The sequence below is a fragment of the Salvelinus alpinus genome, chromosome 5 (assembly GCF_045679555.1).
Source record: "Salvelinus alpinus chromosome 5, SLU_Salpinus.1, whole genome shotgun sequence".
NCBI classification, from domain to species: domain Eukaryota; kingdom Metazoa; phylum Chordata; class Actinopteri; order Salmoniformes; family Salmonidae; genus Salvelinus; species Salvelinus alpinus.
In genome coordinates this window covers 92,264,464-92,288,731 of record NC_092090.1, presented here as the reverse complement: position 1 = coordinate 92,288,731, position 24,268 = coordinate 92,264,464, and the positions used below count along the sequence as shown (strand labels likewise).

The 24,268-nt window shown below is 42.3% G+C and overlaps 1 protein-coding gene across 1 annotated transcript; it reads right to left on the bottom strand.

Moving 5' to 3' along the window:
• Nucleotides 1-999: 999 nt before the first annotated feature.
• Nucleotides 1,000-22,408, bottom strand: LOC139577227 (geranylgeranyl transferase type-1 subunit beta-like). The gene is made up of 9 exons (XM_071404186.1): nucleotides 22,239-22,408; nucleotides 19,264-19,382; nucleotides 12,149-12,216; nucleotides 11,597-11,748; nucleotides 10,997-11,129; nucleotides 9,853-9,898; nucleotides 6,267-6,451; nucleotides 5,422-5,530; nucleotides 1,000-2,938 (listed from the first exon to the last, which is right to left on the bottom strand). Exons 1-9 carry the CDS (start codon nucleotides 22,364-22,366, stop codon nucleotides 2,790-2,792), a joined length of 1,089 nt encoding a protein of 362 aa, XP_071260287.1. The 5' UTR covers nucleotides 22,367-22,408; the 3' UTR covers nucleotides 1,000-2,789.
• Between the last annotated feature and the right edge of the window lie 1,860 nt (nucleotides 22,409-24,268).

The following is a 24,268-nucleotide window of genomic DNA, read 5'->3' as shown; positions in this document are numbered from 1 at the left end:
AGCATCATCGGCGATGTCTCCAACTGAGCCCTTTGTATTTCTTCAGATATAACCCTAGCCTACTCACACAGCAATGAATAGATTATGGCTATTTTTAAATGACAGAAAATTATCTCTAATGATGTTTGGGAATAGAATGGATTACGAAATAAAACTATGGAATTCATTGGAGTCGAATGAAACAGTGCGTTCATGTATGCATGCTATGCCTATAAATATACTAGTTCAGCCTACATATTAGTTTCTAGACGATCTGAAAACGTGCCTTTCTGCCTGATAGTTTACACGTTATTGTGTTATTTATTTAACAGTTTTTGCAACAATAGACATTATAGGCTAGTTTATTCTGGTCTTCCAAGCATATCCCTTAAAATCAACACGATTTCGTTCTGTAACGAATACCACCTATTAAGACAACTGTTTTATGATAAATATGTGAATTCTAGTATTGGATAGGTCGGTGGTTGAGAGGATTAAGTTGTGCGTAATTGCTGGCGATGCCACTTGTTCCATGCATGGCGTCGGCGTCACCAGATGGCAGCTTCACGCGGATTTCACCTCATTGGACACATGGTAGAAAAACATAAGTGGGTGGGGTTGGGAGGGGGGGGGGGTCTATGAAGGCCCATGTCATACACCCAAAACCACCAGCAAACAGTGTGGTCCATTCTAGTAGTATCAGTGTACAAGGCCACATTATGGACCCTGCATGCCACTGGATTGAGCAAAGAATACGAAAAAAACTCATTTATCTTTTAACTACTAGATTTCACAGGGCAAAACATATGCAATTATGTAACCTAAGTAAAGTACTCCTAAGGCTAGTGATATGATTTATGTGATGTCACATGAAAGGTCGGAGGCTGTATACATTTTATAGCAGGAAAAGGTCAATATCCTGGATTAGATTTTAGACATAATAACCTCTGACGATCATGACATTTAACTGTTCATTTTCACGGAAACAATAACAGGCTACTAACTCACACTGAGCCAATGAAAAGTTAGGCATTTTTATTCATTTCACATAAATATGCACTGCCAAGCCAGTTTTAGCACATGTTTAGTTGATTTGACATGATAAAGACAATATGCTATTATTTATTTCACATATCAACATTGCATATCAAATCCTCCTATCTCACTGAAATAGCAACGATTAGATTTTGAGCACTTGCATGATAGAGATGACATTGATATTTATATATTATCTACACTCAATATTTCTATAAAGTATAGAAAAAATAAATTCAATTTCACTTGTTTCTATATAGTTGTTCATGTCAAGGCAAACATTCATGTGTATTTTGACTCAATAACACTCATCTGCAGTGACAGGCAAGTCCATACAGTTAAGGACCCTCCCAGGTTAGAGAGCCCAGAGTCTGCTGTGTGAGGCACATTTCAGAGAAGGGAATCAAGTCTGAGTAACTTGGCAGCCTTGAGGAGCACAGCACACTGCCATAACCCGAAAATATGTCTGGAGCCACCTACACTGGTTAACATGTCTGGAGCCACCTACACTGGTTAACATGTCTGGAGCCACCTACACTGGTTAATATGTCTGGAGCCACCTACACAGGTTAACAAAATACAGATGCTAAAAACCCACTCATCCTGGATAAATACAAGAGGCTTGATTGGTGTAGCGACCATGTTGGTTTTCGACAAGAACATTTTGACCAAAGAACACACAAAGAGGCAAAAAGTCAGTAAAATGAATTCAAATGTTCTGAGATCTTTTGAGAATACAAACCTACAGTGAATCAAGCTCAGGGATGGGCAACCTTGATGGGGGGGTCCACAAATAATATGAACTCATCATGAAGGGCTGCAGTGGCTCGCGGGTCTGCATACCTAAATCCATACCTCGACATGCAGTCAGAGCTGGCCCTAACCATTTGGGGGCAGTAAGTGAAATGTTGTTTCAAGCAAAACATCTTAGAGGCCCCTGTATTGACAGCGGAGATCATTTGTTTTAGAGTTACATTTTCCGCAATTCTACACATTTTGCCATGGGGCGGAGAGAAGACTTAGCAATTTTCTAACACATTTCTTACAATTCTACTAATTTGCCATAGGGTAGAGAGAAATATTAGCAGTTTTGAATATGATATCGGAGTCAGAATGACTAACAAAATGAACGGGGGTCCCACGGTCTGTAATTTGACCAGTTTAGATAGTCTAGCCAGCTAATTTACCAATCTTACAAATGTTAGCTGACATGGGCTAATTCAGTGACTGTCAGTGACTGACATAAGAGGAAAAACTTCTGATGCACAACCAAATGTAGAAATTTGACCTTGTGTATTCTACTATTCTAACCCTCAACATTAAGTTTAAACCCCAGCTGTTCCACCGTTTTTTACTTAAAAATAATGTTTTGGGAAATTGATCCGCGGGCTTACAAACAACGGTGCCCATCGCCAGTTGCCCATCCCTGATCTAGCAGCTAGAAGTTCAGTCTTTTAAAGAACATGTCTCAGAGGAAGGGAAGTCAACACATCAAGCAAAAACAGATAACACTGAATCTGGCTCATGTGACACTAAGCAGAATGAGCTCTCTCCCGGCCTGAGCGTCTACTCCGACAGTTTGCTCTCAATTATTGATAGACCCGATCATTTATTTATTCACCTCTCCCAGCCATTTCAGTGGGACTGTGTCCTTTGTCTACCCACTATCGTTTCTATTGCTAAGGTAAGTTGGGGGGGGGGGGGGGGGGGGCTGTGCATGGCTTAGGGGCTGTGGTAGTGCTTGGAGGCTGGGGCAGGGGACAGGGGTTTGGCCGTCAGGTGCAGGTGCCTCTCCACGTCCGGTGCAGATGCTGCAGATACTCAAAGGCCCTCTGGCTCACGTTAAGGGCGGGGTGAACTCGCCGCAGGTTGGCCTCTCCTATCAGAGACAAGCCACAGATCCCGAAGTAGGCGTGCAGCGGGTCTGGAACAGACGGGAGAGAGGATGAAAGTAGGTCAGCCAAGTGACACGCCTCAGCACCTGCCACTTTAAAAGGCACTGTGGCTTTGGTCGTGTTCCAGGTCCATTTCATGCAGTTCCACATCACCGACTGCACAGTCGGACATCAGATTGCTATATCATGATTTAAAAAAAATATTATTTAACCTTTATTTAACTAGGCAAGTCAGTTAATAACAAATTCTTATTTACAATGACAGCCTACACCGGCCAAACCCAGTCGACGCTGGGCCAATTGTGCGCAGCCCTATGGGACTCCCAATCACGGCCAGTTGTGATACAGCCTGAATTCGAACCAGGGTGTCTGCAGTGCCTAAGACAGCTTCGCCACTCGGGAGCCCAAATGATGTGGTTAGCTGATATGTTAAACACCTATACAGGCATTGTGACATATGGCAGGTGTAATGTAGTCAGCCTGGAATGCGGCCATGGGCTTTTAAATCACATAGAAAACCAGTTCCACACAGCTCCTTTAACAACCTTACATTTGCCCTACGTAAAATATCATGAAGTAAATAATAGAGCTCATACAACGTGCTACCAAAACAGGTTAAATGGCATACATCAACCCGTCACGATGGACTGACTACACGCTTATAAATAAAACAGATCTTGACATGATAATTAGCAGGTTGCCAATACATCTGGCTGTCTGTTCCCAATTACACCGACCAAAAACATGTACGCAGCATGTAGTGTTGCTCCCATGTTTCATGAGCTGAAATAAAAGATCCCAGAAATTTTCCATATGCACAACATTTTTATTTTGCTCACATTGGGATGCTGACTGCAGGAATGTCCACCAGAGCTGTTGCCAGAGAATTGAACGTTAAATTTCTATACCATAAGCCACCGCCTCCAACATCGTTTTAGAGAATTTGGCAGTACGTCCAACCGGCCTCACAACTGCAGACTACGTGTATGGCGTCGTGTGGGCGAGTGATTTGCTGATGTCAACGTTGTGAACAGATGTTGGCGGTGGGGTTATGGTATGGGCAGGCATAAGCCACAGACAAAACACAATCGCATTTTATCGATGGCAATTTAAATGTACCAAAATACTGTGACGAGATCCAGATGCCCATTGTGTGACCAACACATGCATGTCTGTATTTCCAGTCATGTGAAATCCATAGATTAGTGCCTAATTACTTTATTTCAATTGACTGATTTCCTCATACGAACTGTAACTCAGTAAAATCAATGAAATTGTTGCATGTTGCGTTTATATATTTTTTTGTATACGTCTTGAGTCAAACATCGCAACACTTTTCCATACTTTGTCTTTTGATAATAGTCTTCTACTCTATAGAATTTCTAATGTGATTTTAAATAGTAATCCTACAGAAATCAAGATCTCTCTTTTCTTAGGAACCTATGAATAGGTTGGTACACATTACTTGAGAGAAGAACAGTACATACAACCAAGTGAATGATAATTACGACCTAAATTTCAGTGTTTGTGAGTAATAACAACAGCTACAACAGTCAATGGATGCATTGTTGTTGGACTGGCTCTTTAAGGGAGCATAAATAATGCACCATGATCCATTTTAACCATCCATCTCCCGTGGGACCCTACTAAAAGCCTTCCAGGCACTGTAAAATGTACCATTATTGAATTATAATGAAAAGACAACAGCTTGGAAGCAGACATCCAAATCAATTAAAGAGCCATTTCAACATGAATTATGACTCAAGGTCCTGTGGAAATGTTTTTAAAATAATAATTAATGATGACAATGAATTTCTGTTTAGTGCTTCTGTGTACAATATCTTTTAACTGCATCTGGGACTTTAAAGACAATCAACATACAAACTATGAAGTACTACATACACAATGGTGGGACAAAATTATTTTAAAACAACTATTAGACTACACTGTATGCACTCACAATCATTTTGTGTAACAGTTTTGTCTTCTTGTTCTCTACATTCTCCATGGTCTGAGAAGCGAACAGTTCCTGTATTGTGAGGCCTGTTCCTCTCCTGTGTCCTGAGGGCTCATTCTGGACAATCACCTCATCAATTAGACATCCCAGCCACCTGTGTATTGGCTTACAGAGGTTTCCACTAACACCGGCCAACACTCCCTCACACCCTCTTTACACCTGTGTGTTGGCTTACGGAGAGGTTTCCACTAACAACGGCCAACACTCCCTCCCACCCTCTTTACACCTGTGTGTTGGCTTACGGAGAGGTTTCCACTAACACCGGCCAACACTCCCTCACACCCTCTTTACACCTGTGTGTTGGCTTACGGAGAGGTTTCCACTAACAACGGCCAACACTCCCTCACACCCTCTTTACACCTGTGTGTTGGCTTACGGAGAGGTTTCCACTAACAACGGCCAACACTCCCTCCCACCTGTGTGTTGGCTTATGGAGAGGTTTCCACTAACACCGGCCAACACTCCCTCCCACCCTCTTCACACCTGTAACCTTACCTGGGTGACTGTCTGGCCACTTAGCGAAGCCGCCCACCAAACGGTCCTGAGTGGACAAGATGTAGTTCCGGTTCTTCTCGAAATTAGTATACTGAAAGACGTCTAGGAGCTGAGAATGGGACAGGTTAGAATTAGGATTATAAGGGTCAAGTGTAGACACAACAGTGTGTGAAGGACTGCAATGCTGCTGGGTTTATCACGCTCAACAGTTTCCTGTGTGTATCAAGAATTGTCAACCACCCAAAGGACATTCAGCCAACTTGACAACTGTGGGAAGCATTGGAGTCAATATGGGCCAGCATCCCCATGGAACACTTGACACCTTGTAGAATCAATGCGCCGACAAATTGAGGCTGTTCTGAGGGTGGGGGGAGGGGGTGCAACTCAATGTTTTGTACACTCACTGTATGTATCCAGAGCCCATTTCTCAAGACTCAGGTGTATTCCTGACCGTCTCCTGTTCCACTGTTCCATAAACATTGCACAGTGACAGTTGGCTAAACACGCCATCACTGTCTCGATTACTGACACTTTAGTGAGAGCTCCCAGACCGTATGCTAATGCCACCCAGTCCCATTGGATGCATGGCATGCACCTTTCTTGTTCTTTATGACATTATGAACAACACCGTTATTGGGGGGGCGGACCATCCGTAACAGCACTGGCACACATTGAACTGCATCACTCCAAAAAGGGTTTTAACATAATGGCCTGCTAAATGTACGTCAAAGCATACTACCAACATATTTTATGAATTAACTGGACGCTTCGATAATAAAGCAACGTTAATGGACTGTAAAGGTACGCTGGTATGTCTGCAGAGGTTCCAGCATAGGTCCTGTTACCTCCAGTGTGGCGCCCACCCAGAAGGAGTAGCACGTGTCGACGGGCTTGTTGGGGCGGCCTTGGAAGCCGTTCTGCTGTCTCATGATGCACCAGCGGCGTATCCTGTTCAGCTCTCGCTGGCTGAAAATCTCCTCTAATTTACCCATCAGACTCAGGGCTGCGACGGCACAGAACGTGGACCCACCTGGCAGACAGAATGCTTAATGACAGGGTTTATTAGCCACCGGCACAGCGCCACTATCCATCACCCGTTTCAGCTGTCACAACATCAGCATCAGAGCCTTCTTATCACTTCCCAACTGCAGAGCTGTAATTGTGGGGGAAGATGCAGAAGCACGGGGAACAGCTCTGTGTGGAGCCCATTAACAATGAGGGAGGACCTTGCACTCTGCAGATAGTTAAGAGGAATGTGTGTACCTACCTATTTGAGATAATACGAATAATCAAGCTATTTCCCACCCAAAAATTGTACGGTTTGCATCCAGGGTTGAATAAAATGTTATAATTTCCACTTTTTTTCTTTTGTTGACCTGATAGAAATGCTTTGTGTAACGTGCCATAGTTTCATTACGCAAATCTCTCCCGGCAGTAGCTTAGCTAAGCCTGGGGGTTTCCCTGGAATAATAGGGTTTCATTGGCAGGAATTGGTTTTGGTACTATTTTCACAAGCATGTGGTAAAATGTCAAAACTCTTAGTACAAAACTCCAAACATATCATAAAAAAGTTATTTTTTTCCCCCCAAAACTTTTTAAGCACATTTCCAACACACAAAATCACACAGTAATTCTTTCACCAAACCTAATCAGTGTTTCATCTAGAAATACCTTTCATATTAAGTAACTGCCTTTCACAATGGGATGTTCACAATGGCGTGGCCATGTGCTGACCAACCAGCAGGAGTGGGCAGTGGTGGAAATGGTGAGGGCCAGAAATGACATACGGCTGTCTGAAATAAAACACGTCATTGAGGAGAATGATGACACCTTTGCCAATGTGGCATCCATCAGCCTTCCAACAATCGCCCGCCTTTTGAAGAGGTACCAGGTATCTATGAAAGACATTTACCTGGTGCCTTTTGAGAGAAACAACGACCGGGTGAAACACCTGCGGGTCGAGTACGTTCAGGTAGAGCACTATATACTGTATTACTGTTACTAGTAATGCACATGCTACTTCACAATATCATACTGGAACTATACTGTAAACTTAACTAACCAAAATATAATTTTAGAGGGTGATGGTGCTTAATGGTGCTGTGAATCATGAATCACAAGTATATCTTTGTTGATGAAGCGGGATTCAACCTGGCCAAATAACGGCTTCGTGGGAGGAACCTCATCGACAAACGGGCGACCGTCCAAGTGCCTGGACAACGTGGGGGAAACATCTCCATGAGCGCAGCTATCTCAGAAGATGGTGTGGTAGGACGTAGGCCATCACTTGGATCCTACAGCGCTGCGCAGCTCATTGTGTTTCGCAGGCCTGTCAAGGTGAAGGGGTCACCTATGTCATCGTGTGGGACAATGTCAGGTTCCAGCCAGCAGAGGTGGTTCAGGCATGGTTTCGGGCCCATCCCTGATGCTATATTTTCAGTCAATAATGTAAGTGTATTGCCTAATGTGAAAACTGTAATCTATTGTAATTTACAGTACTGTAGCATATTAATTTCAGCACTTTTTTGTTTATTTTTACCCCCTTTTTCTCCCCAATTTCAGGATTACGATCTTGTGTCATCGCTGCAACTCCAACGGGCTCGGGAGAGGCGAAGGTTGAGTCATGCGTCCTACGAAAAATGACCTGCCAAGCCACGCTTTTTAACACCAGCTTGTTAAACCCGGAAGCCAGCCGCACCGCCACAAGGAGTCGCTAGAGCGCGATGAGCCAAGTAAAGCCCCCCAGCCAAACCCTCCCCTAACTCAGACGATGCTGGGCCAATTGTGCTCTATGGGACTCCCGGTCACGGCCAGTTATGACACAACACTACGAGGCAGTGCCTTAGGCCTCCCGAGTGGCGCAGCAGTCTAACTTCAGCACTTCTAAGGGCGATTTGAAACACATATCTTAAATTGTTTGCTACCGGATTAACTAGTAGTTAAAACGACTACATCGAAACGATACACTACATGACCAAAAGTATGCTCGTCGAACATCTCATTCCAAAATCACGGGCATTAATACGGAGTTGGTCCCGCCTTTGCTGCTATAACAGCCTCCACTCTTCTGGGAAGGCTTTCCATTAGATGTTGGAACATTGTTGCGGAGACTTCCTTCCATTCAGCCACAAGAGCATTAGTGAGGTCGGGCACTGATGTTGGGCGATTAGGCCTGGCTCGCAGACTGCGTTCTAATTCTTCCCAAAGGTGTTTGATGGTGTTGAGACAGGGCTCTGTGCAGGCTAGTCAAGTTCTTCAACACCGATCTTGACAAACCATTTTAGTATGGACCTCACTTTGTGCACGGGGGCATTGTCATGCTGAAACAGGAAAGGGCCTTCCCCAAACTGTTGCCACAAAGCTTGTGTGGCCTACCACTTCGTGGCTGAGCCGTTGTTGCTCCTAGACGTTTCCAGTTCACAATAACAGCACTCACAGTTGACCAGGGCAGCTCTAGCAGGACAGAAATTTGAGAAACTGACCTGTTGGAAAGGTGGCATCCTATGACGGTGCCACGTTGAAAGTCTGAACTCTTCAGTAAGGCCATTCTACTGCCAATGTTTGTCTATGGAGATTGCATGGCCGTGTGCTCGATGTAATACACCTGTCAGCAATGGGTGTGGCCGGAATAGTGGTGTTGGAGGGCCAGTAGGAGGCACTCTTTCCTCTGGTCTAAAAAACAAATATCCCAATGCCCCAGGGCAGTGATTGGGGACACTGCCCTGTGTAGGGTGCCGTCTTTCGGATGGGACGTTAAACGGGTGTCCTGACTCTCTGAGGTCATTAAAGATCCCATGGCACTTATCGTAAGAGTAGGGGTGTTAACCCCGGTGTCCTGGCTAAATTCCCAATCTGGCCCTCAAACCATCATGGTCACCTAATAATCCCCAGTTTACAATTGGCTCATTCATCCCCCTCCTCTCCCCTGTAACTATTCCCCAGGTCGTTGCTGCAAATGAGAACGTGTTCTCAGTCAACTTACCTGGTAAAATAACGGTAAAATAAAAATAAATAAAATAGCCAAATCCACTAATTTAAAGGGTTGTTCACATACTTTTGTATATATAGTGTATTATTTTGTTGCGTTTTGGTGATTGAACCAATGTTCTCATTACATTTCACAATAAACTAACATTTTGAATCAATGGTTGTGTGGTGAGCGAGGTTTACAATCCAAATGAACGCACCATGACAGGTTTTGAATGAAAGACTGGCTGTGTTACAAGTTGTGTGACCAGTTTTGGAGTTTTGTACAAAGAGTTGTGAAAATGTACCACATACTTGGGAAAATAGTACCAAAGCGATAAAAAATATATATATATATATATTTTTTTTTAAGGAGATTTGTTATAATATGGTTTTGGACTAATGGCTAATCCCTTTCTAGAACCATAATATCCATCAATCTCGAGTGCTGCATGTCATACTCACCATGCGATTCCAATCCAGCCCCCTGGCCAATGCCATTGTCATATGACTAAGGAAGCAAAAACAACATTCTATTAGACAAACATAGCACCAAAGACCATGTGAGGGATGGATAGCCATCACTGAAACCGTGTAATAACTTTCAGATCAAGTGTGGTGTGACAGATGTGATCTATGACGTAAGGAGAGATCAGGAAACAAGCTGCTCAATCAACCACGTGGAGCAATCCATGTCCACAGTGCTGCTTGCATACCGTACGAAACCACACTTCATACACACACTTGATGAGACAGACCAGCTTTGGGGACAATAACAATGAGGAACTAACAATGTTGAAGGTAGTGAGGTTTACTGGAGCTCCACGCCCCAGGAGATAGAATTCAACCAAATTTGAATGAGTAAGAGGATTAGAGTCCGGTAAAGGCCTTTCCTCCCGTGGGATCATATCCTCTATTTATAGGCATCTGAGAATAACCCCGGAGTCCTCTTAAAAACCAGCCAACAGCATGGCCCAAACAACACACACACACCACAGCTCAGTGTAATCCACTACAGCCACCTAAACAGGAACACCGCTGCCTGCCCTGTGGACTGGATTATGTCATCTTCTGTTGGATTACATACGAACGAAGGGGAGTCACAGGGGGGTCACAGGGGGGGGTCACGGGGGAGACCATCACTATCATTAGACCCAGCAGGATCCAGTAGTGCCTGCTCTCCTCACCCCCGTCTAGCCAGCCCCCTGTGACTTGCAGAGGGGAGAATGAAGACAGGATGGTAACAAAACCCTCAGACATTTTGTGTTGGGGTGAATTCTGTGTAAACTGTTTCTCTCTGAAGTCGCGGACAGTAGAGAGGGTTGTTAAAGTCAGGCTGTTAACAGGTGATGGCCCTTTGATTCCAATGCACCTTCAAGATGAGCTGTTTGACCTAGGCCTACCTCTCTGACGTGTTGTCTATGATACGAGAAATAAACACTGTGTTAAACCAACCAAATTACAACCTAGCAAGTAGAGTTGAGTATTTGAGAGTACATTTATCAGAAAGAGGTCAGTGGTTGAGGATTGAACCCTTCTAGAGAATACTGACAAGGCTCAGGGCCGCAGGACGCTTGATGACAGAGACTAAGTGAAACAGCTGACTTACCATACTTCCCCTGATGTAGTCGATGGCCTTCTTGATGTCCATGCCTGACCAGTCATCGAGCATGTAGCAGATGCATGCTGCGCAGTACACAAACCTCATGTCATTTTCACTTCCCTCTGGGACCGCATAGAAACTGGAATCAGACATCGCAGCAGACGTTAAATTGCTTTTTCTTTCTACTAGTAAGGACGAGGTGTGCTGTGTCAGTGTTTTACTGGTTAAATCCTCTCAGAACAATACTTTCAAACAAGACGCAGTGATCTGTCTGACACAGTGGTCATCCCATTGACATGGTTAAACAGGGTCTCCTTTCACATAAAGCACAAAGACCTATAAAGTACCAAAAACTCACAGAAGAAGAATACTTGTCCAAGAACAAAATGTGATCTGTCACATAATGAACAGAAATGTGTCATTATGCTCACAACCTAACACCCACCCCTCATTGGGTTGGAAGTATTGGATCAGGCACAGTGCCCCTGGAGCAATTGTGTATGTTAAGTGCCTTGCTCAAGGCACTACCAGGAAGAAAAATAAAAAAAACAATAACTCATTGTTTGTAGATATGGTAAAGACAGAGGAGAGTGACTGGGTGTTTACCTTCCGTCCTCCAGCTGCAGGGCTTTCAGGCCCATCAGACAGGCCTCCTTATTGACACGACTCAGGTCGTCCCCCAGTAGGACCAGGCAGGCCAGGCCAGTGTACGTCATAGCCACATGGCCACTGTCATACGGGTGGGATACTCCTGGGCCCTGGGGAGGCAAATTGATTGAATCAGCTATAGGCTGTGTTTACACAGACAGCCCAATTCAGACATTTCTTAAATTTTTGGACCAATCAGATCAGCACTAATGTCAATAATTGGGCAAAATACCAGAATTGGGGTGCCTGTGTCAACACAGCCAAAGACATTTAAAGGGAAGCATGCTAGCTGATCCCGAAGACTTCCAGTCATTACACTAACACTAGTTAGGATTGGCTCATGAGACTACCTCGAACTTCCTTCATACTGTACGCATAAATGGTATCCACAAGTTCATCTGACTCTAGGGAAGTAGATAAAGCGCTTTATTGCAAAACATTTCAAACTATCCCTTTAATGGCAACCACTTAATCAATATGTTGAACAAGGATGTGTTTCAAGATCAATACCTTGGAGGTGCTGTATGGAACTCCAATGTGTGATGATCCTCGAAACCCACAACGTCCTAAATTGGATTCTGGGGGGGAAGCACACAAAATATTTGAATTGGATTTTGTTGTATGAGAAACAACGGTAATGCCAGACGACATAAAAATGGAAAGATCTCCCCGATTAACTCTTTAATCAGACTGCAGTTTAACTATGGTCCTGCTTACACCTAGCATCTTGCTTTTGAAATTATATGAGCAAAAAATATTTCATTTTATACGACAAGCCAGACAAAATTAAACAGGCCTATTTATATAATGAATATGAATTTGGAGGGCAGAAATGATTAAATATTAAAGCATTAGACCTCTCACTAAAGGCGTATACTTAAATCCGAACTGGTTCTCTAGCAGATTAGCAAGAAAGTCTCACCCCATGTTCAAGATTGGCTTTTTTCCCTTTATTCAGATTACAACCTCTCACTTTCAGTTATTTGAAAATGAAATCTCCAGAATATTGCTATTTTTAAAACAAGCCATAGAAAGTTGGTTGCAATTTCAGTTTAATCCACCAGAAAAGAGAATAAATATTACAACAAATAGTATGGTTAAACTCAAATATACTAATTGATTAAAAAAACAATATTTGGATTTATTTATTTTTTAAATGTTATAATCTGTAAATTATATCATAAATAGGACTGGTGGAGTTGTCATACATGCAGCTAACAAAAATATATGGAAATGTCTGCTCTACTCAAAATTACAACCAACTAACTGCAGGATTACCGCAAAAATGGAAGAGGCTAGTGGAAGGGGGAGAAAGTAAGGAACTTGTCTGTCGACCCTGCATTAAAGACCAAATTGGTTAAAGCAAATTGGGATAAATAAAAAAGTATACCAGTTTCATTTAAGGGCCAAAAAAGGGACATATGTGTCATATAGACTGAAAAATAGCTGGGAAAAGATTTGATGTACTCATTCCATGGCACATTTTTTTTTTAACTGACAAACAAAACGATGCTAGATTCAAAACTTTGAGTTTTCCAATTTAAAATGATTATACCAAATTCTTGCAACCAATAGAATGTTATATATATGGAGGATACAACCATCCCAGATCTGCAGGTTTTGCTGCGAAGAGACAGAATCATTAGATCATTTGTTTTGGTACTGTCCATATGCAGCTTGTTTTTGGTCACAGGTTCAGAAATGGCTGAAGAATTGCAACATTTACCTGGAGCTAACTCTGCAAACAGCACTGCTGGGTGATTTAAATCATATTGATCAATAATATAATAACACTTTTAGCAAAAATGTGTATCTGTTGAAACTATGAGAATAGAAAGGTTCAGAACCTTTGTGAAACATCACAGCACAGTTGAAAAATATATGGCAAATATAAATCAAAACTGGATGGTATTCAGAGATAGACGGGAGGGGTTTAGCTGAAGGATGGGACCTCAAAAACAAACAAAAGATAACTATTGTAAAAAATACTGTGCGAGTAAAATATACACTGCTCAAAAAAATAAAGGGAACACTTAAACAACACAATGTAACTCCAAGTCAATCACACTTCTGTGAAATCAAACTGTCCACTTAGGAAGCAACACTGATTGACAATAAATTTCACATGCTGTTGTGCAAATGAAATAGACAACAGGTGGAAATTATAGGCAATTAGCAAGACACCACAAATAAAGGAGTGGTTCTGCAGGTGGTGACCACAGACCACTTCTCAGTTCCTATGCTTCCTGGCTGATGTTTTGGTCACTTTTGAATGCTGGTGGTGCTTTCACTCTAGTGGTAGCATGAGACGGAGTCTACAACCCACACAAGTGGCTCAGGTAGTGCAGCTCATCCAGGATGGCACATCAATGCGAGCTGTGGCAAGAAGGTTTGATGTGTCTGTCAGCGTAGTGTCCAGAGCATGGAGGCGCTACCAGGAGACAGGCCAGTACATCAGGAGACGTGGAGGAGGCCGTAGGAGGGCAACAACCCAGCAGCAGGACCGCTACCTCCGCCTTTGTGCAAGGAGGAGCAGGAGGAGCACTGCCAGAGCCCTGCAAAATGACCTCCAGCAGGCCACAAATGTGCATGTGTCTGCTCAAACGGTCAGATACAGACTCCATGAGGGTGGTATGAGGGCCCGACGTCCACAGGTGGGGGTTGTGCTTACAGCCCAACACCATGCAGGACGTTTGGCATTTGCCAGAGAACACCAAGATTGGCAAATTCGCCACTGGCGCCCTGTGCTCTTCACAGATGAAAGCAGGTTCACACTGAGCACGTGACAGAGTCTGGAGACGCCGTGGAGAACGTTCTGCTGCCTGCAACATCCTCCAGCATGACCGGTTTGGCGGTGGGTCAGTCATGGTGTGGGGTGGCATTTCTTTGGGGGGGCCGCACAGCGCCAGAGGTAGCCTGACTGCCATTAGGTCCCGAGATGAGATCCTCAGACCCCTTGTGAGACCATATGCTGGTGCGGTTGGCCCTGGGTTCCTCCTAATGCAAGACAATGCTAGACCTCATGTGGCTGGAGTGCATCAGCAGTTCCTGCAAGAGGAAGGCATTGATGCTATGGACTGGCCCGCCCGTTCCCCAGACCTGAATCCAATTGAGCACATCTGGGACATCATGTCTCGCTCCATCCACCAACGCCACGTTGCACCACAGACTGTCCAGGAGTTGGCGGATGCTTTAGTCCAGGTCTGGGAGGAGATCCCTCAGGAGACCATCCGCCACCTCATCAGGAGCATGCCCAGGCGTTGTAGGGAGGTCATACAGGCACGTGGAGGCCACACACACTACTTAGCCTCATTTTGACTTGTTTTAAGGACATTACATCAACGTTGGATCAGCCTGTAGTGTGGTTTTCCACTTTAATTTTGAGTGTGACTCCAAATCCAGACCTCCATGGGTTGATAAATTTGATTTCCATTGATCATTTGTGTGATTTTGTTGTTAGCACATTCAACTATGTAAAGAAAAAAGTATTTAATAAGAATATTTCATTCATTCAGATCTAAGATGTGTTATTTTAGTGTTCCCTTTATTTTTTTGAGCAGTGTATATAGTATGTATGAGCTGGAAGTAAAAGTCTAAGTGGTTGCTCATTAATTTACTCCAATTAGGGGAGGGGTGGTAGAGTTAGGGGAAAATAATAAAGAAAAATATACACTACCAGTCAAAAGTTTGGACACACCTACTCATTCCAGGGGTTCTATTTCTTTACAATCTTCTACATTGTAGAATAATAGTGAAGACATCAAACCTATGAAATAACACATATGGAATCATGTAGTAACCAAAAAAGTGTTAAACAAATCAAAATATGTTATATTCTTTAAAGTAGCCACCCTTTGCCTTGATGACAACTTTGCACACTCTTGGCAGTCTCTCAACCAGCATCATGAGTAGTCACCTTGAATACATTTCAATTAACAGGTGTTCCTTGTTAAAAGTTAATTTGGGGAATTTCTTTCCTTATTGAGTTTGAGCCAATCAATTGTGTTGTGACAAGGTAGGGGAGGTATACAGAAGATAGCCATATTTGGTAAAAGATCAAGTCCATATTATGGCAAGAACAGCTCAAATAAGCAAAGAGAAACGACAGTCCATCATCATTTTTACACATGAAGGTCAGTCAATACGGAACATTTCAAGAACATTGAAAGTTTCTTCAAGTGCAGTTCAAGTGCTATGATGAAACTAGCTCTCATGAGGACCGCCACCGGAAAAAAGACCCAGAGTTACCTCTGCTGCAGAGAATAAGTTCATTAGAGTAAACTGCACCTCAGATTGCAGCCCAAATAAATTATTCACAGAGTTCAAGTAACAGACACATCAACATCAACTGTTCAGAGGAGACTGTGTGAATCAGAACTTCATGGTCGAATTTCTGCAAAGAAACGACTACTAAAGGACACCAATAATAAGAAGACACTTGCTTGGGCCAAGAAACACAAGCAATGGACATTAGACCGGTGGAAATCTGTCCTTTGGTCTGATGAGTCCAAATTTGAGATTTTTGGTTCCAACCGTCATGTCCTTGTGAGACGCAGAGTAGGTGAACTGATGATCTCTGCATATGTGGTTCCCACCGTGAAGCACGGAGGAGGAGGTGTGGTGGTGCTTTGCTGGTGACACTGTCAGTGATTTATTTAAAATTCAAGTGGGACTATCATTGGTTTTTCAACAGGACAATGACCCAACACACCTCCAGTCTGTGTAAGGACTATTTGACCAAGAAGGAGAGTGATGGAGTGCTGCATCAGATGACCTGGCCTCCACAATCACCCGACCTCAACCCAATTGAGATGGTTTGGGATGAGTTGGACCGCAGAATGAAGGAAAAGCAGCCAACAAGTGCTCAGCATATGTGGGAACTCCTTCAAGACCGTTGGAAAAGCATTCCTCATGAAGCAGGTTGAGAGAATGCCAAGAGTGTGCAAAGATGTCATCAAGGCAAATATATTTCGATTTGTCACTTTTTTGGTTACTACATGATTCGATGTGTTATTTCATAGTTTTGATGTCTTCACTATTATTCTACAATGTAGAAAATAAGAAAAACAAAGAAAAACAAAGAAAAACCTGAAATTAGTAGGTGTGTCAACTTTTGACTGGTACTGTGTGCACACACACACACACACACCATAAAAATATATGGGGGGGATTGGAAATGATGCAGACAATTGCATTTATGGAAGCCACCTCTGCAATATTAAAGCTGATCTACCACCTAAAAAAATGTAAACATTTAGTAATAATGATATTTAAGGAAATTAATGCATAAATAGGTTCTGTGTGTACTGTTCTAAAATCAGATCCCATATTCATAAAGCGATCCGAGATCAGCACTCCTACTCTGATACTATTTTATAACACCATGAACACAAGTCAAGGCATTGTCTGTTGCTGTGGGGCAACTCAACTAGGTGCAATGCTGCCATCTAGTGGGTAGCTATAAGGTCAGCTTAATAAAGGAGAAATGTATTCTCTGAATACGAGTAGGCCAGACAAGTAACATATGTTTGTAGCTTTCTATGTCCAATGGAAAAATAAGTTCTTCATAATGGAACACTGGCCACTTTAATAAATGTCTACATACTGCGTTACTCATCTCATATGTATATATTGTATTCTATTCTACTGTATTTTAGTCAATGCCCCTCCGACATTGCTTGTCGTAATATTTATATATTTCTTAATTACATTATTTTACTTTTAGACGTGTGTGTATTGTTGTGAATTGTTAGTTACTACTGCACTGTTGGAGCTAGGAACACAAGCATTTCGCTACACCCGCAATAACATCTGCTAAATATGTGTATGTGACCAATAAGATTTGATTTGCGTTTGGTGCCTGAATAATTTAAAAAGTGAGCACTGAGCAGATGGTCAGAGTTGGCCCATCATCCAGAGGAGTGAGCTCTTTAAAATATGCACAGCAAACTACAGGATGTTGGGTGGGGCAAGTGAAAAAGTATGGCTGCTGGCCAAATACATGCCTCGCAAACTCTTGTACATGAGCGTTTCTACAACCTGTGTCAATGCCTGACACATTTTTTTACATTTAACTAGGCAAGTCAGTTAAGAACAAATTCTTATTTACAATGACGGTCTACCAAAAGGCAAAAAGCCTCCTGTGGGGACAGGGGCCTGGGATTTTAAAAAATACAAATAAATACAGTATAAATATAGGACAAAACACACATCACAACAAGAGAGACACAACACTACATAAAGAGAGACCTAAGACAACATAACAAGGCAGAAAAACAGCATGGTAGCAACACAACATGGTAGCACTTGCAGCACAAAAACATGGTACAAACATTATTGGGCAAAGTCAAAAGCACAAAGGTCAAGAAGGTGGAGACAACAATACTTCACACAAAGCAGCCACAACTGTCAGTAACAGTGTCTGTGATTGAGTCTTTGAATGAAGAGATGGAGATAAAACTGTCCAGTTTGAGTGTTTGTTGCAGCTCGTTCCATTCGCTACCTGCTGCGAACTGAAAAGAGGAGCGACCCAGGGATGTGTGTGCTTTGGGGACCTTTAACAGAATGTGACTGGCAGAACGGGTGTTGTATGTGACTGGCAGAACGGGTGTTGTATGTGACTGGCAGAACGGGTGTTGTATGTGGAGAATGAGGGCTGCAGTAGATATCTCAGATTGGGGGGAGTGAGGCCGTCAAGGGTTTTTATAAAGAAGCATCAACCAGTGGGTCGTGCGTCAGGTACACAGAGATGACCAGTTCACAGAGGAGTATAGAGTGCAGTGATGTGTCCTATAAGGAATATTGGTGGCAAATCTGATGGCCGAATGGTAAAGAACATCTAGCCGCTCGAGAGCACCCTTACCTGCCGATCTATAAATGATGTCTCCGTAATCTAGCTAGGGTAGAATGGTCATCTGAATCAGGGTTAGTTTGGCTTTACGATAGAGTTACGATAGAGGACACCAAGTCTAGATTTAACTTTAGCCTACAGCTTTGATATGTGCTGAAAGAAGGACAGTGCGCCGTCTAGCCATACTCCCAAGTATTTGTATGAGGTAACTAAGCTCTAAACCTTCAGAGGTAGTAATAACACCTGTGGGAAGAGGGGTATTCTTCTTACCAAACCACATGACCTTTAAATTTGGAGGTGTTCAGAACAAGGTTAAGGGTAGAGAAAGCTTGTTGGACACTAAGAAGGCTTTGTTGTAGAGTATTTAACACAAAATCCAGGGAGTAATGTGTAGCATTGTTGTGCTGTATGATTTACACGTGCGATATATGGTTGACCTAAACCTTTTTTAATATACTGTCCACTGTTATAGCTACATAGCCCTAGAATTCACACTGACCGACTGTACTTGGCACAGTGTATTATGCACATAATCTAAGAGTAGAGAGCAAATAACTCCTAAACCATAGAAGACTAGGCTAAATGGTTGCTTTTTAGTAGCCAACAGTGTACCAAGGGATACAAAAAAACACAGTTGATTTTAGCTGACTGTTTAGTTCGCCCTTCTTCTGTTCCACCAAAATTAAGTGAATTACGTGTGCGTGCGTGGATGCCTCCTGAAGGCCGTTGAAACATGAATGCCCAAAAACAATATAACCTACAACGCAGCACTTACGGTCTTCTGTAGGAATGACTTGTAGTGAGTAGACCCATTCAATCAAGCTGGGCTTGTCTATTATATTAAGAGAATCCAGGACATCAAGACCGGAGAGAGCAAAGAACACAATGGTCAACCTAGACAGGGAGGGACAAAGGTAAACAAACATTTATTCACCTAGTAATATTATATTATTAGAATTATCCACAGCATATTTGAGGTAAGAACTGAAAAGTAAATCATATGAATGGTTACTTCACATGATGACAGCTGGATAGCCAACACCATGTGTTATTTGGATAGCTAGAGGACTCCAAACAATCCAAGTGCACCACTTAGATAGATAGTTTGTTGTTGACAACCACTAATCAACAAATAATATGTGCTGTATTATGTATCTATGCTTTTAAATGACCAACTAAGCCTGGTCCCAGTCCAGACCTGTTTGTGTTGTTGGCATGACAATGACAGAATGAGTGACAGGGAGTTGGCATGATAGCAGAACTCCAGGTATGGCCACCAACTAGCTAGCTATATCTGAATGGTCAGTGCTAACATGGATCACTGGGACGTCCCTACCCCATTGAAGTTAACATTTAAAATGGTTACGGTAAGGGTAAAATGTTCGGGTAGCTGTGGAATGCACGATTCAGTTTTCATATTGAGGCAGAGTTTTAATAACTGGTCGCAGGATTTTCTACCAACAACAGAGTCATCATCGGGTCTGTGCTATCTAGATTCCTTTGGACGTCCCTACCTTAAACCTTAACCCCAGGGACGGTTCCAGGCATAAGTGACATAAGTGGTCGCTTAGCGAGCCCCGATCCAAAGAACAACACCTTACTATTGAGAGTAAGAACAGTCAAATACACCAGGTGCAATTTCAAAATGTGGTTGTGTATCAACAGTTTGTTATGTCAGTCACTGACAGTCACTCAATTAGCCATGTCAGCTAACATTTTTATATTGGTATTAAGTCTATCCAGCTTTCTAAACTTGTTGTAATCATGGCCGAATACCGACCTAGCACACAGGGCACGTGCCCAGGTGGCCTGACCTCCAGGGGGCCCCCCATTCTCACTCAGATACAATATTAACATATTTCATTAAAAAGTGTAGAATTTAGGGCTGACCCCATTTAGTCGACTGGTCAATTGTTTGGTCAATAGGCTGTTGATCGAGCAATAACTTTTTTTGTCGAGCAGTTGCAAAAAAGATTACAATTGTTGTGGCACATCTTGATTGATGCTCGTCTCAGTGGAATAACCCATTGTGGAGGCCGCAGTGAGGGCACACCAGTATCACCAGTACTACATTTACCCTTAATTCCCATCATTTCTTGTTTGTTTGGTTACCATAATTTCTGTTAATACATTCAAAATATTATTATTACAGTCTTTTACTGTTCTCATTGTCGGAGTGGACACTTTGTTTGCAGAGCACACAACCTAGGCTACACTTGTGAGAAACAAGTTTCGGTTTATTTCATTCCATTTACAAGTTTTGTCAATTTATTAATTGTGTTTGTTTTGGAGCGCTCCTGTCAATCCGGAGTAAATACACGCACCTGATTACACATAGAACTAGGTCTAGGCTACCTGGCCTGCATGCAAATGTAGGCCTATAAATGTGCCCGTTTGGGGATCAGACAGTCTGATTGTCTTAACTCACCGCCACTAATGAACTGCGGAGCTTCTCAAAGTACTTTTTTTACTCAAAGAGCAAGTAAGCGAAGTATGTTTTTGCATCCATTGAGAGTGACAATAGTTCCTCAATGTAACCTATTTGAAAAACCTTTCCAGTTATCTCCCTTTTGATAACCACTCCATTTGAAAGAGGGAAAAAAAGGTAATTTTGTGATCTGGTGGAAACTTCATAAAATAGGCCTACCTGATTACTTCTTAACCCTTGCACAAATAGCCTACAGCCGTGTCTGTCCGGAGCTCAGGGCACAAGAAACTCTGAGGGTCCAGGATATTTTATACAATGTTGCAAGTTTGTTAGTGCACAGGTTGGACCAAGTTGAAATGTTTCAAGTTCCTTGCAGACAGGCCATGTGTAGCCAACATGATTTATTTTTATTAGGATATTTTCTACCTGCAGGCTGCAATGTTTTTATTTGTTGGCTTTATGTAGGCTATTTTTACATCATTGGCAATGGAAATATAAATTACTTTTAGATTTGTATTAACCATGAAAAGGTGCATATGAAAATCGTAACTGGCAGCAGATCTGTAGAAATTGTATGATAAATTGGCACTCCAAATGGAAAAGGTTGCCGACCCTGGTGTAGCCTGTTACTGGCAACTTTGGGATTGTAATGGCAGAATCTGCAAAGGCCAGCAGTAGTGGGAGGATGATTTTTTTCCTTCTGGTTAGACTATTTTGATCTCTGGCTCCGTATTGAGTCATTATACGTTAATCAAATACAACCGACTGTTTGCTCACTGCTGTTGCTCTAAAATTGAATACAATGTTATCTCAACAAGGAAACAGTCGGTGGTATTTGATTAACGTATATTGAAAACGTATGTATTTATATCCGTCTCGATATAAGAGAACGGAGTTCCGCGTTCCTCGGCTAGGGTAGAGGTTAGAGTTTAAGCCAGGGATGTCCCAAGGATCACGGATAGTAGTGACCATAACTGAATCAAATCTAAGGTTGGCCAACTCTATGTGATAGTTAGATTTTAGCCTGGCTGGCTAGCTATCTCGAGATAATGGGATGTTCATAAAACGTAGCTAACGTTAGGTACCTAACGGTAGCAATCTAATTCAGTTGGTTGCATTGCAAAAAGCACCAATGTTTAGTTGCAATTTTTTATATTGAGTATGTTGTCTGAAAATGCTATAGCTAGCTAACGTTAACAAAAAACACGTTTGGCCTGATGACAGTGGCACTGGCAGGCTCGTCTGTCATTCATTAGCATTCTGGCTAGCGAAGACGTTGTCAAATGAAAATAAGAGATAATTATTCATGCCAACATATGTACCTGCTTGTTTCTAATGATGAATATCTCTCTGGTAAAACTTGAAGACATCTTTGAAAGAATCGTACGTGTCGATCTTTTAAAAAGTCAATTTGTTCAAATTCGGCAAGCGGGTTCTCTTCTTCCGCCATCTTTGAGTTTGAAACAACTTCCGCGTAAACAGGCTTTGCAACCTTCTTTGTTGCGGTTTAACAGTGGTTTGCACCCAACGTTTATGGCGCATTACCGCTACCAACTGGCCTGGGGCGAAAAAAGAAAACCATACAGGTAAAAATGGAGAGTTGGGAACTTATTCCACACACAGAAACGTAACAAATAAAAAATAAGTCCCACTTCTTAATAAAAAATGCCATATCTCCCTTCTCAGGCTGTGGAGCCTGAGAGGGTGGCACTACATATTTTTTTCTTTATTTAACCTTTATTTAACCAGGTAGGCAAGTTGAGAACAAGTTCTCATTTACAATTGCGACCTGGCCAAGATAAAGCATAGCAGTTTGACACATACAACAACACGGAGTTACACATGGAGTAAAACAAACATACAGTCAATAATACAGTAGAAAAATAAGTCTATATACAATGTGAGCAAAGGAGGTGAGATAAGGGAGGTAAAGGCAATAAATAGGCCATGGTGGCGAAGTAAATACAATATAGCAATTAAAACACTGGAATGGTAGATTTGACAGTAGATGAGTGTGCAAAGAAGAAATACTGGGGTGGAAAGGAGCAAAATACATAAAGTAGGGGAAGATGTAGTTGTTTGGGCTATTTATAGATGGGATATGTACAGGTGCATTGATCTGTGAGCTGCTCTGACAGCTGGTGCTTAAAACTAGTGAGGGAGATAAGTATATATAACTCCACCACTGAAAGATCTTTCAATCCCAGGAACTGTTCTAGCGCAGATCGCATTCTTGTTATAGCTCATTGCCGCAGACACAATGACAGCAATCTTACTGGACTTCTTCTCACCTTCGGCAGTGCCGTTAATCACCATTGCCAAAAACCCACCTACTTAAAAATTAACATGTAACATACAGTTTTTGGATCCTGCTGACAAGAGGCAAACTCTGCAGCCTGCAGTGAAGGCCTATCCAACACCGTGGAGTCTTCAGACAATTCGTTCCCTCAACCCTTTTCACAGCCTCTACACTGACAGCTTCTATCTCAAGGCCATCAGACTGTTAAATAGCCATCACTAGCACATTAGAGGCTGCTGCCCTATACATATACTTGAAATTACTGGCCACTTTAATAATGTTTACATATTTTGCATTAGTCATCTCATATGCATATACTGTATTTTGTCCTATTCTACTGTAACTTAGTCTACGCTGCTCTGACATTGCTCATCCAAATATTGATATATTCTTAAGTACATTTATTTACTTTAGATTGTGTGTAGATTGTGTTGTTAGGTATTACTTTTTAAATATTACTGCACTGCTGGAGCTAGAAACACAAGCATTTTTCTACACCTGCAATAACATCTGCTAAACACGTGTATGTGACAAATAAAATTGAATTTGATATGAAATGCTCTAGACAGCCCTGCCTCTGGCACCCTCATTCTCTTTCGCCCTCTTCGGGCATTTCAAAGATGTAGCTTCATGGTTCCCACCACAATTGCAACAATCCATACAACAATCTTCTTTTCCACAAATCAAATACAATCTAAGTTTATTTGTCACGTGCACCGAATACAACTGGTGTAGAAGACCTTACAGTGAAATGCTTACATACAGGTTCTAACCAACAGTGCAAAAAAGGTATTAGGTGAACAATAGGTAAGTAAAGAAATAAAAACAACAGTAGCGAGGCTATAACAGTAGCGAGGCTATATACAGGCACCAGTTAGTCGGGCTGATTGAGGTAGTATGTACATGTAGATATGGTTAAAGTGACTATGTATATATGATAAACAGAGAGTAGCAGTAGCGTAAAAGAGGGGTTGGCGGGTGGCTGGACACAATGCAGAATTCCCGGTTAGCCAATGTGCGGGGAAACTGGTTGGTCGGGCCAATTGAGGTAGT

Excerpts from the sequence above, each read along its gene's own strand:
- LOC139577227 (XM_071404186.1), bottom strand. The coding sequence starts at position 22,366 with ATGGCGGAAGAAGAGAACCCGCTTGCCGAATTTGAACAAATTGACTTT. Across the intron at positions 19,383-22,238 it reads TCATCATTAGAAACAAGCAG|GTTGACCATTGTGTTCTTTG; the intron begins GTACATATGTTG and ends CTCCCTGTCTAG. Across the intron at positions 6,452-9,852 it reads GGCTGGATTGGAATCGCATG|GTGGGTCCACGTTCTGTGCC; the intron begins GTGAGTATGACA and ends TCTGTCTGCCAG.